General features: G+C 39.3%; 1 protein-coding gene across 1 annotated transcript; it reads left to right on the forward strand.

Moving 5' to 3' along the window:
• The first annotated feature begins 1,232 nt into the window (after nt 1-1,232).
• On the forward strand, nt 1,233-17,890 carry LOC119902578 (neuropilin and tolloid-like protein 1). The gene is made up of 10 exons (XM_038718868.1): nt 1,233-3,933; nt 4,163-4,228; nt 5,088-5,222; nt 5,314-5,562; nt 10,881-10,922; nt 11,189-11,316; nt 13,205-13,433; nt 14,853-14,966; nt 15,052-15,196; nt 16,410-17,890. The coding sequence occupies exons 1-10, from the start codon at nt 3,906-3,908 to the stop codon at nt 16,939-16,941; spliced, it is 1,668 nt and encodes a 555-aa protein (XP_038574796.1). The 5' UTR covers nt 1,233-3,905; the 3' UTR covers nt 16,942-17,890.
• Nucleotides 17,891-18,877: the final 987 nt, after the last annotated feature.

Raw genomic sequence — 18,877 nt, forward strand, 5'->3', positions numbered from 1 at the left:
ACATTGGCATTACCTAGCAACATTTCTACATCAATTTACATGCAGAACAGGTTTCAGTACATATCATGAATTACCTTAATACCTAATTTATATACACAGAAATATACTTTATATTGCCTTTTAGTGTTCTTCCATGGGAGCTGCCATTGTTGTTGTGTGACATCATGTCTCCCCTAAAGTCGATATTTTAGTTCCACTCTCGTAACACCAAATTTGTAAAACCTTAGTCGTTCATGTGTGCGCATTTTTATGTATAAACAAATATTTGTGTCTTTGCTTCATTTTGGTCTGTACCAAATTGTATGGCAGACCATCTAACAGTCAACCTAGGGCACAATAGCAAAGGTCAGGGCTTCATCATCCGGCCATTGGGATACATCATTTGGTAACCAAATGTACAAAAGTTGGAAGTTGATCTATTTCACAGGAGAAGTGAATACTTTGACCTGCTGGTGATGCTACAAAAAAAATCAGGGGATCACAACAGTCATTAGGACACATCCTTTTCACAGCAATTTCACAGCAATCCATCTAAAGGTTATTGCTATATTTTAGTACAGACCAAAGTGGTTGATCAACTGACAGACTGACACTGTCATCTCTGAAGCCACACTGCTACCTTGGCTAAATACAATTATGAATGTGTTATTCCTGTTTAGGTCCGTGCATGGTGAATATCATCATCATTATCATCTTTAATCCAGCTACAGTAATATGATTCAGAATCAGAAGATGCTTTATTGCCAGGTAGTGTTTTACAAAAATACAAGGAATTTGCTTTGATGATAAGGTATGAAGAATAAGGTGCTACTCGTGGACAAACATACAGTTGACATAAATAAACCTAGAAATATATAAATATGGAATAAAGAATGTAAGTTATATAAAAATAATAAAAGGATTAGAGAAAAATAATCCAACTATTTACAGAAAACGTCGCAAATATTTACATTTACATTACTCCGGGTTTGTGTTGTGCAGACGTATTACAACGGAAGATAATGTTGTGTACATAAATATATAAATATATTAATACATAATGAACTGTTATGTTTTTCTTACCTTAGAATGAGCCATTTCTATCTACACACACCACGGGTCCTCTTACATGGACATCGCCATGTTGCGCCGCCATGTTTCTATAGTAGCTACAGAGCGCATTTCATCACTACATTGAATACGTACGATGAAGAAGAAGAACAACAAGTAACGTTAGTAGTAGTAGTAGTCGGTGGTTTATTAGAAGTAAGAAAAGAAGAGAAATGTGGACAAATGGAGGCCCACACGTATTAATTAGCACAAGAGCCGACAGAGCGTGTTGGACACTGAAGCTTCTCCTGCTGGCTTTGAGTGATGGTGCATCGATGTGGTGTCGGAATAATCATAATCTTTCAAAATCACGTATTGTATAGGCCTATATATATTTTGCAAACATGTCATTTGTAATATGGTTATAACGGTTAGTTTGCTGTCCATGTAGAGTGAACTAGATGTCTGCGGGTTGTTTATATACTCTGATTATGTTTATCCAACACATCTTTGTAGCAGCGTCCATGTTGATTCCACATTCAGACTTAAGAGCACATGAACGCACACTGAAGTCAGAAGAACGACTTCACTACTCGAGGAGCACGTGAACGCGCCGTGAACCACTGGTTGCGATTTGCAATCCTCACCACTAGATGCCACTAAAATGTACACACTGAACCTTTAAATGTTACATTTGAGCCATAAAGTAAGTCTCTTTTTGGTTTGCACACAGGACTTAAACAGATGTCTCCTGGGTGAAAGTCCATCCTTCCACCCCATCCACAGGGTAATGAGGCAACATTTTGCAGATAAATTTACGGTGATCTTTTGAATACAGGATGTCTGTGAAGGTTCTGTCATCCAGGTCATAGTTAGCCAAAGACGCTCAAAGTCAAGGGCAACTGGACTTGGTTGAAGACACTAGAAGATGTTTCGTCCCTCATCCAAGAAACTTCTTCAGTTCTGAAATGACCAGTAGGAAAACTCAGTCTCTGTGGGACCGTTTGCCAGGATCATCGATCCTGCTGGTTTGTTAGTGCTCCTGGCTGTGGTACGACAGTTGTTATGGTCGTTAGAACCACCCGTGGCCGCGTCTGAACGACCATCGTTGGCATCTTCACGTGAGGCCAAGAGGAAATGCTTGGTCAGTTTCCTTGGAAGTGATGAAAGGACAGCATTGTAAGTGGGGGATAAGTGGTGGCGTAGACCCCCTCCCCTGTTTAGCCACAGCTTCTCAACCGGGGTATAGATGGCTTCTTTGACACCTCTTTCAAACCATCCATCCTCTCCGTCTAAAATGTGCACTTGGTGGTCCTCAAACGTCCTCTGTCCTTCAGATGTAAATAAACTGCTGACTCTTGACCTGAGGAGTCGGCCAGTCAACTCTGCCAAATATTTGGCATGCTAGATATCTGGCAGACGTCAGCGATGTGTCAGAAATGCGTCATTGAGTAGTTCACACACAACGACTGGCGACCGCCAATCAACCGCTGATTTACCCCCGATCAAAGCTCGAGCTCGCCAAGTGGCAAATCGAGCTAAAAATCGTGTAGTGTGAACTAGGCTTTAGTTTCCCCAATATACAGGTCTGTGCATTGGACCACATACACTCCATTGTTTTTCTTGTTTTTGGGTGTGCGGTCTTTAGGGTGGACCAGGATCTGTCTCACTGTGTTCTTGGGTTTAAAAACACAGGGATGTGAAACTCCAGACACTTATGGGATCACAATGTTGTTGCATTTGACTTTTTCTCCTCATCCCCTGTAGTGCTGGTCTTCTTCCTTTACATTGTAGCCTATTGCTACTTTTACTTAAAGATACAATGTGTAAGATTTGGCCAGAAATACATTTTAAAACATAAAAAAATTAACTTACATAAACAAAATTTAAAGACATAATAGCTCTGATATCATGTTGAAGATGTATGTATGTATATCTACTGAAGTTAGCATGCTAACCAGCTGGCCCTGGCCCACCCCATGTAGTAATACCACCTGTGCCTTGAGCTGCAATAGTGAGTCAAGCTTTTATGAGGTTATTATAATGATAAACTCTGTGATTAGAAAAGAAGAGCAGAAAGAGTAGCCTGACTGAGGGGAGGATGAGGAGGAGAAAGGAGGTGAAATGCTGCCTCCTATTTGTTGCCAGTAACGATGCATTCAGTTCAGTTTTATTAATGTGGCACCAATTCAAAACAGAAGTTTTCTCATTGCACATACTGTACCTGAAGTAAGAAAGTAAAGAATCTTCGGTAACAATTTAGTTGCCTAAGTTTTTTTACACCACTGAAGCACAACCACTGTACATTCAGTCCAAGGAGATTAAAATCTTTTATTCAGTCCATGATTAATGCATTCTTGATTTAGGCTACTTAAAACTTTAACAATCATCTAAAAATAAATTAAAATAAATTAAATAGCATTTCGAAAATATTGGATTTTGAAAAATTGTATCTTTGATAATAGTGCTGTGTTGAGGGGTGAATAGGGACTAATGATCCGCGGGCGCACGCACGCACGCACGCACGCACAGGCAGTTGTCAGTTGCCTTGGCCGCTTTACACGGGCGCAGCTTTGTCAATGGCCGTATATCTTGTGAGAGGATTAATGCAGCCTAAAGGTGGAGCAAAAATTGTGAAGGTTTGTGGCGGACGGGAGCCTAATCCTTTGAGCTCTTGCGGAGACACACGGAAAGAGAGGAGCGAAAATGTCGAACTTTGCTATCGGATTTGGCGCATTTTGTGAGGAACTGATGGGCTGAAGAATATTCCCCCCACCCCACCCCCCAATAACGGGACGTGAGCATAGACGTCCGTGTTGTAGTCAGGACAATTTAATGGCAATATTTCATCAGACAGAGCACCCCAGGGAACAGAAATGGTGCACAAACTTCTGCTTCACATCGGTAAGTTTACAGCTGTATTTATATTTCATAATCGGTAGACACATCACACTTATTGAAAAATCATAACCACCCTGGTTTATAATGCTGTAGACTATATTGTTAGTTTCTCCCTTCTGGTATTTATTCCAGCTTTGTTTCTTTTCTTTTTTTTTTTGTTTAGGCCAATTATCACCATCTGATGACAAGTTGCAAAAAACATCATAATGTTTCACCTCTGCTCTTCTCTCAGCTTTAGCAGCAAGCCTCATCTCACCTGAGCTGTCAGGCACCTCTGCCACCAAAACAAAAGCTCAAGGTATCATATCACATCCTGAGTCACCCTTCATTCTTCACTTTTAACCATGACTTCCGGTGTTCATTGTGGTTCATATAAATCAGTGTGTTGCATTGCTTACTATGAAAACAAAGATGAATGTGGTTCAGATTAGAGTTGATTAATCCGTTACTCTGACCAGTTCATTCGTGAGCAATTAAATCAGTTATTACTCAACAATGTCAGACAAAGTAGGCTGCATCATTAGAGATGTCACCATGTCATTTTATAGACTAATCGACTTAAAACAAAATAATAAAAATGAATCATTAGTTGCAGTCCTAGCTCAGAACTATGCCTAGTGTGAGTGAGATCACTGCACTTTGTCTAATCCAAAGTACTGTTATCCAATCTAGTAAGATCAAACTCTAACTAATCGGCAAGTTTGGTATATTCTAACAAAGCCAGAAAACGAGATTGGGTAGAACGACAGCCGATTCATCATCTTTCAACTTGGAAGTACATTACTAGATGATAAAAAATAATAATCTTTCCTCTTTGTGATTTAAAGTGTCAAAATGAGTAATGGCTGGATTGATTATGTGTGTAATCTTCCACAGTAAAAATTAGGAAATTGATTTAGCTTTTTGATGCTGACAAGCACAGCAACATGATTAAACAAACTCAACTTAAATGTACAGAAAGTTATATTTACTGTCTCTAATATGACATAAAGTACAGTCCATACAACAACCAGTATACACTTTATATATTCTAAATTGCATTTTCAGACATATAAGAGGAAGAGATGATAAATAAAATCAGCTGTCCAACATGTGGTGAGCTAAACACTTTAATCTGTCTGTCTATCTGTTTGTGCACTGTCTACCTGCGTTTCCAGTGAAGAACAACTCAGGTGTGACGCCAGCTGGGGAGTGTGGGACCTGGGTTAAGGAGCCTGAAGGAGGGTATTTCACCTCACCCAACTACCCTGAGAAATACCCACCTGAGAAGGAATGTGTCTACATCATAGAAGGTGAGGCGTTCATCTTCTTTCTTTTTAGCCTCTCACTGACTTTCCAGCCCTCCTTAATCTCACCTTCTCTTAACCTCTCTTCCTGCTCCAGCCTCTCCCCGACAGTGCGTCGACTTATTCTTTGATGAGAAGTATTCCATAGAGCCATCCTGGGAGTGTAAGTTTGACCACATCGAGGTCCGTGATGGGCCCTTTGGTTTCTCGCCCATCATCGGTCGCTACTGTGGGCAGGAAATCCCAGCATATGTCCGCTCCAGTGGGAGATACCTCTACATCAAGTTTGTGGCTGATAGTGAACTGGAGGCCATTGGTTTCGCTGCCCGGTATAACTTCACACAAGGTGAGTAAATCTGAATGAGCGGGCTGCATATCATATAAGCTGCACTAATCAATATTTATATATTAAAAATGCATGATATGACCCTAAGAATTATCACCTGATTCTGCACTCACCCTTCCCTCCTCCATTGTTTAAGTTTTGCAACCTTGCTTCCAGCATCAACATGCAAAAAACCCACTGTGCGCTACCTGCCCAGCACCTAATGGGAGAAAACAATTAGTGCTTCTTTCACTCTAAACCAAAGCTTTATCATAACTTAACCTTACCCAAACCTAGCCAGAGCTGTTAAGTGCAAGAGAAAGGAAAGTAGTGTGTCCAATTTGTTCTATTGTCACATAATCATAATTATGGAGGAACAAATTCATGAAGGAATGTAAAGATCCATCTGAAAAGCATTTTTCAAAATCATAATCAGTAATTCGGTTTCAGAATCTGTTCTGATTTTGTGAAATTTGCATCAAAATTCCAGTGGCTAGGTGGCCTGATAATCAGTCTGAACTGCCATTTCATTTACTCCTAATTCATTTATTTTAAACTAGAAGGGCACTTAGAGGGCGCAGACCTCCGCTAAGGCCAATAGTCCAGTTTTTTGTGATATGCAAATCTGCAAGCGCAACCACTACAGACAGGAAACAAATTAAAGGATAAACCTGAAAAAACAACAACCAAATCTATTTAGTTATGTCATTGATGTGTCTGGCTATGTTTGTCAATTTACCTGCTGCATTTGTTTCTACAGTGATGTTTGAGGCAGCTGTTTTATGTTTAGTTGCGGCACACCATTTAATTACAACTTTCATTTTGCCCTAGACACCGGTGTCAGTCCTATGTTTTCATGGCACCCAAAACATAGCCTTCTTGGCAGAGGTAAAAATGAATAATAAATAATAATTAACTTTTATTTGAATCGCTGAAAAAAAAGCAGGCGTGTCAGGAACTGGTTTGATTCAGAATAAGGAGTGTTGAATTTGTTGCCACTTCAAACAACACTCACTTGTTTTAAAAATAAATCTGTTTTATGATGTGACGATGCTTTGGTTAAGGTTTGGTTAGTTTAAGGCACAAACACGACTTGGTTAGGTTCCGGGAAAGATCAGGATTTGGGTTTAAATTACTCTTGTTAAAGTTATGGGAGCCTTGTCATCATAATTGCAATAATAAACACTTGGTTAAGGTTAAGAAATGACTGTCATGCTTTAAAAAAAAACAGGAAACAAACAACTGTCTTATGTAAAAGTCTGATGTTTTGTTGACTCGACTTGACCGTACGTCGCTCTATAGCCATTTTAAACAGAGACCCCGCACTACTGCCATAAAGGAGACACCCCTTATGCCAGCTTTGCTTTTTTTCACTGAAGTAAACAGCATTTAGGAAGCAAAAGAGGTGTCACTTCCTTTTGGGAGTGTGGCAAAAGCATGGAAATACTTCTGCTATATTGTTGTTCTTGTATCATCCCAGCTGCAGCTCTGGCTGGCTGGGGGGGGGGCGATGATATTTAGAGTATTACTACGGCTCTAAGCCTTCGACTCCTTTCCTTGGCACTTTCCCAATCCACCACCCTGCTGTGAGTTTAACATTGTTGGCTGCCACATGCCAAAACTGGCTACCGTTTTTACACAGTCTCTCCCTCTCTGTCTTTGCCCCATTAGGGTAGCCAAAACGACCAATTAAAACACACATTATCCACAGTGTTATATGCACTTGAATAAGACCAATACTACAGAAAAACCCTGTAATATTTAAATTGTATTAAAAGACGTGGGGCAGTGTACCATATAAGCTGTTTTTTATTTTGCATGACATGTCAAGAAGTTTCATATTGCAACTTTAATACTGTACGCTGCAGGGAATATATACTCTCATTTCCATTTGTAGTGCAGGCACACCAGCTGCAGCTGACAAGGGAAGGGGAGCATTTATTCAAACACACACATATATATAAACACACACACACACACACACACACAGACACTTGTTCCCTCAGTTACACGCACACACACAGTTAATGAAAGCTTGTCTTCAGGGGAATACAGCTTGTCAGCGCTGAGCCGCAGTAGCAGCTTAAGGGAGTCCGAGGCAGAGGCTTTATTAACAGCAGATTTTATAGGCCACCTACACTGACGAGGGGCAAAGATTAATCTGCATCCCTCTGTCCTTCAGCCATCTTTCTTTCTTTCTTTCTTAAAACATGATTAAGACTCTGTACATTACATTTTGATTTTGCAAAGGATGTCCCAATTTTAGACTACAGTCCTGTGAGTCCTTCCCACGCACTCTAGTTTTTAAGTTGCTTGGGGGCTGAGGTTGTTTGTGTCGGGGCCCAGTGCTTTTTTTCTTGCACAGTTTCTGTATTATTTCACAACATTTTACAGTACCTTACCAACACCAAGTGTTAACAACTTACTAAGCATACGTAATTGTATACATTTTCAGAAACAGAACCACTTGGACAAGCGCCTGTCCCCAAAACATGAACCATCCCTTTCCCTTATTTCATTACTTTTCATTAAGCTGTTTTCTGTCTGTTTACATCAAATGTAATGAGTCTCCCGTGCCAAATGCTAATCTCCTGTCTTACTCCACTCATCACCGGTGGCAGGGGAGAATTAATTTACCCACATGCATTCGTGCTTAGACACATTTAAAAAAAAGTGCAATTTTTAAAAAGGGTAAATGCATACTAAATTCACTTTCACTTTGATGCCTTTTGTATTTAAGCATGTTATAGCCATATAAGGAGGATTTATAATTTTACTTTTTATGGATTTCTTTATGTAGTTGTGAGCACTGTGAAAGACCATGAGCACATTTTGGGGTTTAACACTGTACAGAAAAACTACTCACACAAGTGTGTGCACAAGATAATACGTTGTCAGCGTAAGTTAATATGTTGTGCATGCAAGATAAAAGAAAATCACCTTTTAGGTAATTTGGGGCTCTGCAAATTATAGCAAAATGCATTTAATGTAGGCTGGTTAGCAGGGCAGTGGAACATTGCAGACACATTCTGCAACCACAGTAATACATAATGCTGACTTTTATGTGTGTGTGCAAGTTATTTAACAAACTTAAAGGTGCCCCATGGAGTTTTCTTAAAAACAAACAAAGATTAAGTTTACATTCAGTGTGCATGCTTTGGGCAAACAAAACAGGGACCCACTCACTAATTAATTGTTCCACAGTGCCAATAAAGGGGACCACAGGGTATCTTTAATACCTGTTATTCATGTATGCAGCCTCATTGTTGCTTTAGTAATGTAATCATATATCTGCTGAAGCTGTGCCTCATCCTTATCTGATGTCCCCCGATTAACTTTGCTCCTTATTTTCTCAGGAGTTGGCTTACATTCATCAGGTAGACAAATTCTAAGGCTAATGTTGCTAATATCTGCTGGGTGTGTAAATAGGAAACTGTTTAGCCACATAACGGCAATAACATAATAATATATAAGGTCTTAACAATTTTAATAGCTTGTCCCCAAGTAAACTGTTATTGGGAGTTTAAATTAATTGCCATACATAGGCCTAGTCAATATACATAATTCAGTCTCATCCTTTATCAAAGTGCATTCTCAGAAATTCTGGAGATTTAAGATCTTTAGACATATCAGTGGAAAAGTGGAAAATTAAACATCCAATAGTGAAATATCATATCAATTATGTTATTTGATTCCATGGTAGTTAAGTAAATTTATATGTTGTATTAATAGTCAGTGTTCTTGTGTGTACCAAACATTTTCAAACTGAATAATATTATGAGAGGTTTTACATAAAACATTCTAAATCTTGCCTTCATCTCATATTTACATTTTCTTTTCTCATATTAGGTATAAAGCCTCTGGAAATGCAGCATTGCAACACACACACGCACACACACACAGAGGAATGAATCTGAATAATCTGGACATGTCTAAAGCAGACATGAAGCAGGGGTGGGAAACATGAGAGGATTAATAACAGTCCTTGTTTATTTGAGCCTCAACCATCACCTGCACATCTTACATCACAACAACGATCAACGATACAAATATTTTGAGAGAAACTATGGTTTTAAAATAAACTGCATTTAATAAATCCTTACTCTCCACTCCACACTGCGTCCTTTAAAACACATTTTTCCTGTACGTGGTTAATATTGAACCTGGTACTTCCAGGAGAAGTTTGAAAAGAAATGATGTTTTTATCACCACGTCGTCGCTGCTGGTGGAGCCTAATCTCTCCCGAACTAAGCTGATATATCAGGATTTATAATCCACCTAGCACGTTGATTCATCAGCACAAAGGTTTAGAACACAATTTCTCTTCCCTGTCTAATGCTAAGTGTGTGTTTTTTTTCTTTGGTGAAGGGCATCGGGGTTTCAGGAGAGTTTAAATGAGGGCAGAGCAATGTTCTAGCACATAGATTATGGAAACCTTGACCAGCTGTGTTGTGTTTTGAAATATGTCTTTAATATTGTCATTGTTATTTTGTGGTATTAAGTTTTTTTTCCCCTTTGTAATACATTTTTTTTGAATCTCTAACCTTTTCCTAGACCACATTTGTTGCAGTGAATATTGCATGCACACGTTTCAATTGCTTCAGATGAGGTTTAGATGAGTTTACCAATCTGCGCAAAACTGTCCAACCAACTCAGCAAGTGGATCAGATGGATTGTGTAGTATCTACATATGTGATTCTCAATCATGTGTACTAGTACTAGGAAGTACTAAAATAGAAATTATTATTTGATGACCAGGTGTGTGCATTTAGTAGAAAAATAAGATAACAGATAAGGTTATACATTTGTGTCAGGCTGATTTTGTTGTATTTTTAGTGTCCAGTCACAATAAAGATTGTGGTTGTGCTTAATAAAAAAGCAAATGTTAAATGAGGGTCTGTGAAAGGGCACACACTCGTCTTAATAAAGGGGAGGTGGTGGTTGGTGAAAACTAGCTTGCAAGTGAGCAGAGAAGTCAAAGTCGATCGCTAAAAGTGATGATAAATGGCTGAAATGACCAGCTTCTGCCACTGAAAGTGATAAAAGTGCAAGCACACTGATTAAAAAATACTAAACATCGACAATTACAGGATCTACAACAACATCCACTTATAAATATCCAGGTTAAAATCAATTTTAAAAAGAACATATTTGAAGCTCATCTCTGTTAACAACATGAATTGTATTTTGTGGGGTTGATGTATGTAGTGTTGGAATTTGTGTTAATGTGGGACTTTGTCTTGCAGCCCATTTTGAAATGTGGCCCCTAATTGTGGAAAGGCTTGAGTACATGTTACAAAGATTTATTAGTTTCTAACAATATTATGTTCTGCTTTTAGATCCTGAGTTCAAAGACCTCGGGGAACTGCCGGCTCTGCCATGTGAGTATTCAACTTGTGATTTTATGTCACAACATAATATTAGACCTGCTACAGGTCAGGAGCTTTGTTTAAATGTAATACTGCTAACTGAATCACATATTTGTTCATACAAATGATTACCTATATTTATTTTATGTCTGAGCCCTCATTTTTGTTGAAGGGATAATACGGCCCAAACTGTTACTACATTTTTACAGTTAGTCAAATACTAGGTATCTACCACCAAATCTAGTATTACTTTAACAGAAACCTGTTGTTATCCACAGTTTGTGAGTTTGAGCTGAGCGGTCCAGAAGGCTTTGTAGAATCCACACAGATAGCCGGAGAGGGCCGGGCGCTGCAGACCGAGGCTGTAGACTGCAGGTGGTACATCAAGGCTCCACCAAGAGCTAGGGTCTGTATATGTCAAACCGGTGGTGGTGTTACATGTAGCTGTTTGTCACTTGCAGTTTGCACTTATTTGCGTATGAAATGAATGTAATTTTCAGGAAGTTACACCAAAACCTACTATGGCATGCAAGCAAGTCTATTTTCACAATTTTACACAAATGTTCAACTTTTTAACAAAGAACAAAAACTTCAGGGGGGGTTTCCTGCCACTGCTCGTTTGCTTGTAGAGAGAGTAGACCCAACGCTATATCTTTAACATACATTGTGTGTACCTACATTTTTCCTACTGTGGCTACTGTTTCATAAAAAGTTTGATTACCCATTCAGTTCTAATTTTCATTGACAGGTAATGCTAATGTTTAGCTAAAACGCTCAAGTACTGACATTTTACTCAAGTAAAAGTAATAATAATAATAATATTTATTTATAGAGCACTTTTAAAACCAAACGTTGCTTAACATGAAGAAATTATAACATAAAAACATATATAAAACAATACAAAAAACAAAAGTCACTAAAATATACTTCAAACAAAATCAGGTAAAATCAGGGAATGCTCTTTGATAAAAGTATGTTATAACAAGGGATTTAAAAGAGTTTACTGATTCAGCTGACCTAATTTCCTCAGGTAGATTGTTCCAGACCCTCAGTGCCCTAACTGCAAAGGCTCTGTCCCCTCTCAGTTTCAGCCGGGTCTCTGGGACCACTAAAAGCCCCTTACTTGAGGATATAGGGTACTAGTAGTATAGCAAGGGGCGAGACCATGCAAAGCCTTAAATGTAATCAGTAAAATCTTAAAATCAATTCTAAAACATACTGGGAGCCAATGTAACGAGGCCAAAACAGGAGTGATATGCTCAAGTTTCTTGGTTCTAGTTAAAAGCCTGACAGCTGAATTCTGAACATACTGTAGCCGATCAATAGATTTTCGATTCAGGCAGGAAAAGAGACTGTTACAATAGTCCAAACGTGAAGAAATAAAAGCGTGTAAAATGGTCTCAGTATCTTTAAAAATTAAAAAAGGTCGGATTTTTAGAAATGTTTCTAAGATAATAAAAACAAGATTGCACCAGCTTTGTGGTGTGATGCTCTAAACATAAATCACTGTCAAACCCGACACCAAGATTCCTCGCCACTGGCTTGATTTGATCTGATAAACCAAGGCAATCTGTGAACGGCATAATATGTTTTGTCAAATGCTTGGGGCCAATGATGAGGATCTCTGTTTTATCTGAGTTTAACTGAAGGAAATTATCGGATATCCAGTTTTTTGAACTCACTAAGGCAATTCAGTTAACATTTCAGTCAGTGTGTTTAATGCAGTACATAAGTTTTGGAGGCAAAATGTTCTTTTATGTATGAAAAGTAAAAATTGGTCTCTTAAAATTAAGATTATTATTAGTTATATTGTTATTCACATACTACTGGAATATTACTAGTGACAGAATAACATGTAAGAAGCACTTCAGTGTTGTGAAGGTGGAGTTTACTTTGACAGCTTTTTATACTGTTTGGTAGTTTTTCTATAACATTGCATCATATGTTATGAACTTAAAAGTACAATATTTTCCTCTGCAGTGTAGTGGAGTAGAAGTATAAAGTAGCACAAAATCTAATAAGTTATGTAATGTACAAGTAACTAAAATATGTACTGTATGTTACAAGAACTTGAGTGAATGTAGAGCAACTTAATTACATTACATAACTGAATGTTAGCATAAGCCAAAAAAAGCTAATGATTTAAATAGCATCAGTTTGGTGTTTACATCTTTCTTCACTAAAATGTGGTCTGTCTCTTTAAAAAGCAATAGAAGGAAATAATTGTGGAGGAGTAAATGTCATCAAACATTCACTGCACCTTTTCTTGATTGTACTCAACTTTTTACCCACAGATCTACATGCGTTTTCTAGAATATGAGATGCACAACTCCAATGAGTGCAAACGTAACTTTGTTGCCATCTACGACGGCAGCAGTTCGGTCGAGCACCTGAAGAATAAATTCTGCTCCACGGTGGCCAACGATGTCATGCTGGCGTCCTCTGTAGGCGTGGTGAGACTGTGGGCAGACGAGGGGAGCAGGAAGAGCAGATTCAAGATCCTCTTCACAACCTTCCATGAACGTGAGTGAATCTCTGTTTGTGAATCTTTGTTTTATCAATGGATCAAATGTCTAATTGTGATGTGAAGAGGTTTGTCAAGTACATTCAAATGTTTGCCTTTTTTTTTTTTACCATTGCATAAATTAAATTGTCAAAATGTGATTTTTAATCAGTGTTTCCCACAGGATGTGTTGAGACTATGGCAGGTGGGTCTGAGGCCCAAGAGGGTCCGGTAAAATAAATTACATGTGTCCATTTAGTTGTACTCCGATGGTTGTGAGTTGGGTAGAAGGATAGTAAGTCAGCTGCTTTTTACCCATTACTGAAGAAGAGAACTGAAGAAGTCCTTTGGATGAGGGACGAAACATCTTCCAGTATCTTCAACCAATTGCCGTTTTGGAAGACATGTACAAATGCCACCGGTAGGGGCGCTATTTTAGGATACGCTCAGATGAGTCGTATTTGGAGGTTGTAGGACCTCTAAAGTTCAGACTGCAGGCCAATGTGACCCAAATCTGATTTTTTTGCCCATATGTGACTCAGATTTGATCTTTTTATGCCAGTGTGAACAGGCCAAGTCACATGGAATCTGATCTTTTCCAGTTCGGAATTGGGCCACTTCCACATGTGGTCCAAATCCGATACAGATTGGATCTTTTTAAATGCGACCTGACTCGCGCCACTCAGGTCGGAATTGATGCAACTTTGATGTCACTCTAGAGCAGCTGTTGTCACATTTCTGCTGAAGACAGCGCGGCGGTGAAGGAAAAAGCTCCACAAAAAGCTATTATTAAACAGCCAGAAGGTTGTGAACACTTGTCATTATTCGGGAGAGAACAATGAAATACGGGACTCTCTCGTGAAAATTAGAATCGGATCTGGGAAAAGAAATTGGGAATTGAGCATTAAGGCCTGCAGTGCGTAGCCTACGTCACCTGAGCAGCACCAAATGACAGAGGTAACAACAAGCTGGTGAACATAGAGGAGCATTTAGCAGCTAAAGAGTCATTATTTATTATTTCCCTCTGGACATGACCAAAGCAGAGCTAAATGCATAATGACTCTTGGACTTCCCATTCGGCAGATATCAAAATGACTCCCAAGTGAATGCTCATGTTGCTCTGTTTCTCCTGGATATGCAAACTTGGCAGTTCACTAACATGTTCTCCATAATATGTTAAGTGATACTACATTTTGTTTTCAAATTGTTGCCCTTAATACATAAACTAAATCAATGCTGCTGTAAATTCACATTCATTAGAAAAGTTATTACTTTGGCCCATCTGGTGGTAATATTAACAATGACAGTGAGGTAAACAGAAATGAGACTATTTAAGCCTTAACCCTTTAAGTCTGGGTTGTCACTGTTTGAAATGTGGTTGTTTTCAGTCTACTGGGTACACCAGCTGCATGACTCCCTTTTTTGTTTTGTTTTTTCAGCTCCGTGTGAAGGAGACACTTTCTTTTGCCATAGCAACATGTGCATCAACAACACCCTAGTCTGCAACGGTATCCAGAACTGTGTTTACCCATGGGACGAGAATCACTGCAAAGGTACCCTGACACAAAGGCTGAGAAGCCATCTATTGGCTGTGGATGAACATAGACTCATTCTTTGCCATGTTATCTCCCTAACTAGAGAAGAGGAAAGCCAGTATCCTGGACACGCTGGATCACACTAACCTCACTATCATTGGTGTAACCTGTGGCCTGGTTATCATTCTGCTTATCATCTCTGTCATCATCCAGATCAAACAGCCTCGCAAGAAATACATCATCCGCAGGTGAGGGAGACAAAAGGGAAAAACAAACGAACCATAACATGATAAAATTCGCAAACATTTTCTCATTTCAAAATTAAACATTTTTGGCAAGGTACTCAAGACAGTTGGGTGAATTACATGCCGCACTAATCGAGGATCACGTGTAATGTGAAAGTCGCTTGGAGTGACCAACTATACTGAACAAAATTATCAACGCAATACTTTTTTTTGCCCCCATTCATGAGCTGAACTCAAAGTTCTAAGACTTTCTCTATGTACACAAAAGGCCTATTTCTCTCGAATATTATTCACAAATCTGTCAAAATCTGTGTTAGTGAGAACTTTTCCTTTGCCAAGATAATCCATCCACCTCACAGGTGTGCCTTAGGCTGGCCACAATAAAAGGCCTTAGGCTGGCCACAATAAAAGGCCTTAGGCTGGCCACAATAAAAGGCCACTCGAAAATGTGCCACAACTGTGAGTGTGATGGATTATCTCTGCAAAGGAGAAGTGCTCACTAACACAGATTTTTACAGATTTGAGTTCAGCTCATGATGAATGGGGGCAAAAAAATAAATGTTGCGTTTATAATTTTGTTCAGTGTAATTTTGTTTAGTGTAGTTTGTAATAGCCTCTTTTAGCCTCTTTGTTTTAGTTTTCTCATCAACTTCCTTTCCATCTGCAGTAGGCCACAGTTGTCAGCGTAACACTGTAAAGGCCAAATTAATTTAGTTGACATTGGGTAAATGATTGAGTAGAATTAATGCCATTTTAAAGCACAATTTTGAGTCAGAAAAATCTCACAGAGCAGTGACAAACAATGATTGTAAAGGGGTTGGAAAACATACTGTTTCGACAAGCAGAATTTTGGCTGTTTAACTCCAACCCTAATCAGGATTCCCATATTTAAATGTCAGTAAAAAAAGTTAGAAAACTGGAATAATTCCAGTGCACAGGGAAATTCTCATTTGTTTTGTGAAAAAGTGAATAAGTGCACGAATTACAGGCATGCAGGCTCAAATTGCACATTCATAAAAATGCACAATAAATACTTTACGTGAATATATTTACACTGAGAGGATATGTACATATTTCTCAGTGTCTGGTTGGTTAAGGTTTAAAATCACTTTGAGCAATACTATGAGCTTTGGGGGGCTTTTCTGAACATTTACTGTATCTTTATTCTGTGTGTTGATGTTTTTGTGTGTCTCTTCCTCCCTTTACTTACCCACAGAGATGACTTTGACCCTGCCCTCCTCCATCCTGGTTTTGAGCCTCCTCACTATGAGCTCTGCACTCTGCGACGCACCCCATCCGGTGACCTGACTGACGCCGCCCTGGCTGAGGACTTCGAGAAGTTCCACAAGCTCCGCTGCTCCTCCAAATGCATCCGCGACCACCACTGCGGTCAGGAGAGCTTGCATGGCAGCATCCATGGTAGCCGCAGCAATCTGAGCATGAGGGATGCTACCATTGCAGCAGACGGGGGGGTTCTTGCGCCGCCAGCGTTGCCACCAGTGATGGCGAGCCAGCAGTCTCCACGCCTCTCCCACCACACTACACCAGCAAGTCGAAGGAGCATTCTGGTGATGAAGCATAGCTATTCTCAGGACGCGGCAGGGGGGTACAGGGCGGAGGAGGAGGATGATATGATGATGAATGATGGTCCCACCACCAGCCAGCATCATATGCACCACCATCAGATCCACCATGGCATGCCAGGGCTGGACCACACTGTCCACCGTACACTGTCTAATGACTTCTAACATAAGGCAACACTGATCACCTCAATTCTTTATCTCTTGCAGTTTAAAACTAATTTATAAATTATATTTCTGTTTAATTTGTACAAATGAATGCTGATCTCTTGTTAGTGTTTCTTGGTCTTATACTCGTCACTAAACAGAAGATTTACAGTACAAACAATGTGTAAACAACAGGAATAGAGAGGACTAGAGATTGTGAAACACATGAAGGAATCCAAGTCACGTATTTGTGATTTTACAACACAGGGTTGCACAGTGAATTGCAAGTTGTAGCCAAATCATGCTACACACACAAAGAAGATATAAACAAATATTTACATTTACAATAAATAAAAACATATGGGAATATGACACTGTACGGTAGTCACAGGGACACTGTCAAGATTTGACAGGAATGGATCAAAGAAGGATTTATATCCACAGATACTGAGATAATTAAATTCTTAATGTTTGAACTCTGGGATAGAATATATTTATGACTGCATTATATTTGAGATTATTTTATGAATGAATAGTTTGTGCATTGTAGTGATCCCTACGTGTACTGCAACACCAAAGCAAGCCAAGTGTCACTATTGTTAGGCTTTTCCTTTTCCTCCAACAAAAAAAGATTTTTTCCTGGTGAACACTGGTCCAGAACAAATAGGAAAAGACATTCAACAATATTAGGAAACATATTAGTTACACAGGTGAAATCAGCACACAGAAACATGCTTCATGCAAAATACAGTTTTGCAGATACCCTGTGGGCTTAAACAACATTTTTTATGTTGTGTAAATGGATATATGACTTAATTGTTAGTTTTTGTTCTGGAGTATTTATTGATGTTTATTTGCCAGATCAGTTTTTAAATTTGGATTGCCCCGCTTTTTTCTGGCAGATTGATTTCTGTTGATTATGTGTCTGTCTCTATTTATTTATTCCATTAAATATCTTCTTTTTCCTTTACTCTGCATGGCACCATGGCATTGTCATCTAGTGTGTGTGTGTGTGTGTGTGTGTGTGTGTGTTTGTATTTATTTGTACATACTTTTCATTTTGTTTAACTTGTTGTGCAGTCTGTTCCCTGTCAGTCAGTGTTTCAGTAGTGGAACAACACAAAAGTTAACCATTTTCCCAAGCTTTTCTGAAGGATCAGTAAGTGACACCACCGCCACACACAGACCTGTATGTGCAGCCGGCAGAAGCGCTTCTGTGTGACGTGACATCACATACCGATCCTTGGGCTGATGTCTGCGACTTTGCTGCAGGGGAATAAAAACACGCGCAACTGAGTTTACTTTCTAATGTGATAGTTATTGTAACGCCTCTTGTGAGAAGGATCAGGGTCCAGTCTTCATTGTGAGCCTGTGCGGGGTTTGAGGACTGATGATAGTAGCAAGGCTGGTCCCAGTCACTATCACCACACTCTCTCGAGTAAGTGCTGGACTGTTAGGACAAAGCAGAACACCACTCCTTCCTCAAGCACCAGAAAAGGGCCCTGTTGTCCCTTTCGGATTTTTAGATCACAAAATATGGTAAACCACACCTTGTAATTGTGGCTCGGCTTTTGTGCATAAGGATATTGAAATACATGGGTGAACTGTACACAGCTCCAATCTGTCCACTTTACCCGGGTCACCCACCTTTAGTACCAATCAGCTGCACCCTCTTTACAGACAACATCTCACATGTAACCTAATACATGAGGCTTTCAACTTTAAAAGAAAAGAACTGCTTCTAAAGCATTTAAAAGTCTCATTTTGTATTCTTATTTTGTGCATTGGAAGCTCCACCTTTCCATTAGCGGGCACACAACTGGAGACAAGTGCCTCTTTAGGAAGAGTTGATATTCAGGGAGCACTCAGGATCTTTCTTTGTGCATTGTGTTGCAGTGTGGCTAGGGAGCAAGTTAGGAAGGTATGCCTAAAGGCTGATGCATAACTGTTTTAGCTT

This window comes from Micropterus salmoides, unplaced genomic scaffold, assembly GCF_014851395.1.
Source record: "Micropterus salmoides isolate LMB-PRFRI ecotype aquatic unplaced genomic scaffold, ASM1485139v1 Ms_hic_scaffold_14, whole genome shotgun sequence".
Classification (NCBI taxonomy): domain Eukaryota; kingdom Metazoa; phylum Chordata; class Actinopteri; order Centrarchiformes; family Centrarchidae; genus Micropterus; species Micropterus salmoides.

What these genes read in the sequence shown, in the direction of transcription:
- LOC119902578 (XM_038718868.1), top strand. Translation starts at nt 3,906, where the DNA reads ATGGTGCACAAACTTCTGCTTCACATCG. An exon ending in GGAACTGCCGGCTCTGCCAT is followed by an intron (nt 10,923 to 11,188) that starts GTGAGTATTCAA and finishes TGTTATCCACAG; the next exon opens with TTTGTGAGTTTGAGCTGAGC. An exon ending in AAGAAATACATCATCCGCAG is followed by an intron (nt 15,197 to 16,409) that starts GTGAGGGAGACA and finishes ACTTACCCACAG; the next exon opens with AGATGACTTTGACCCTGCCC.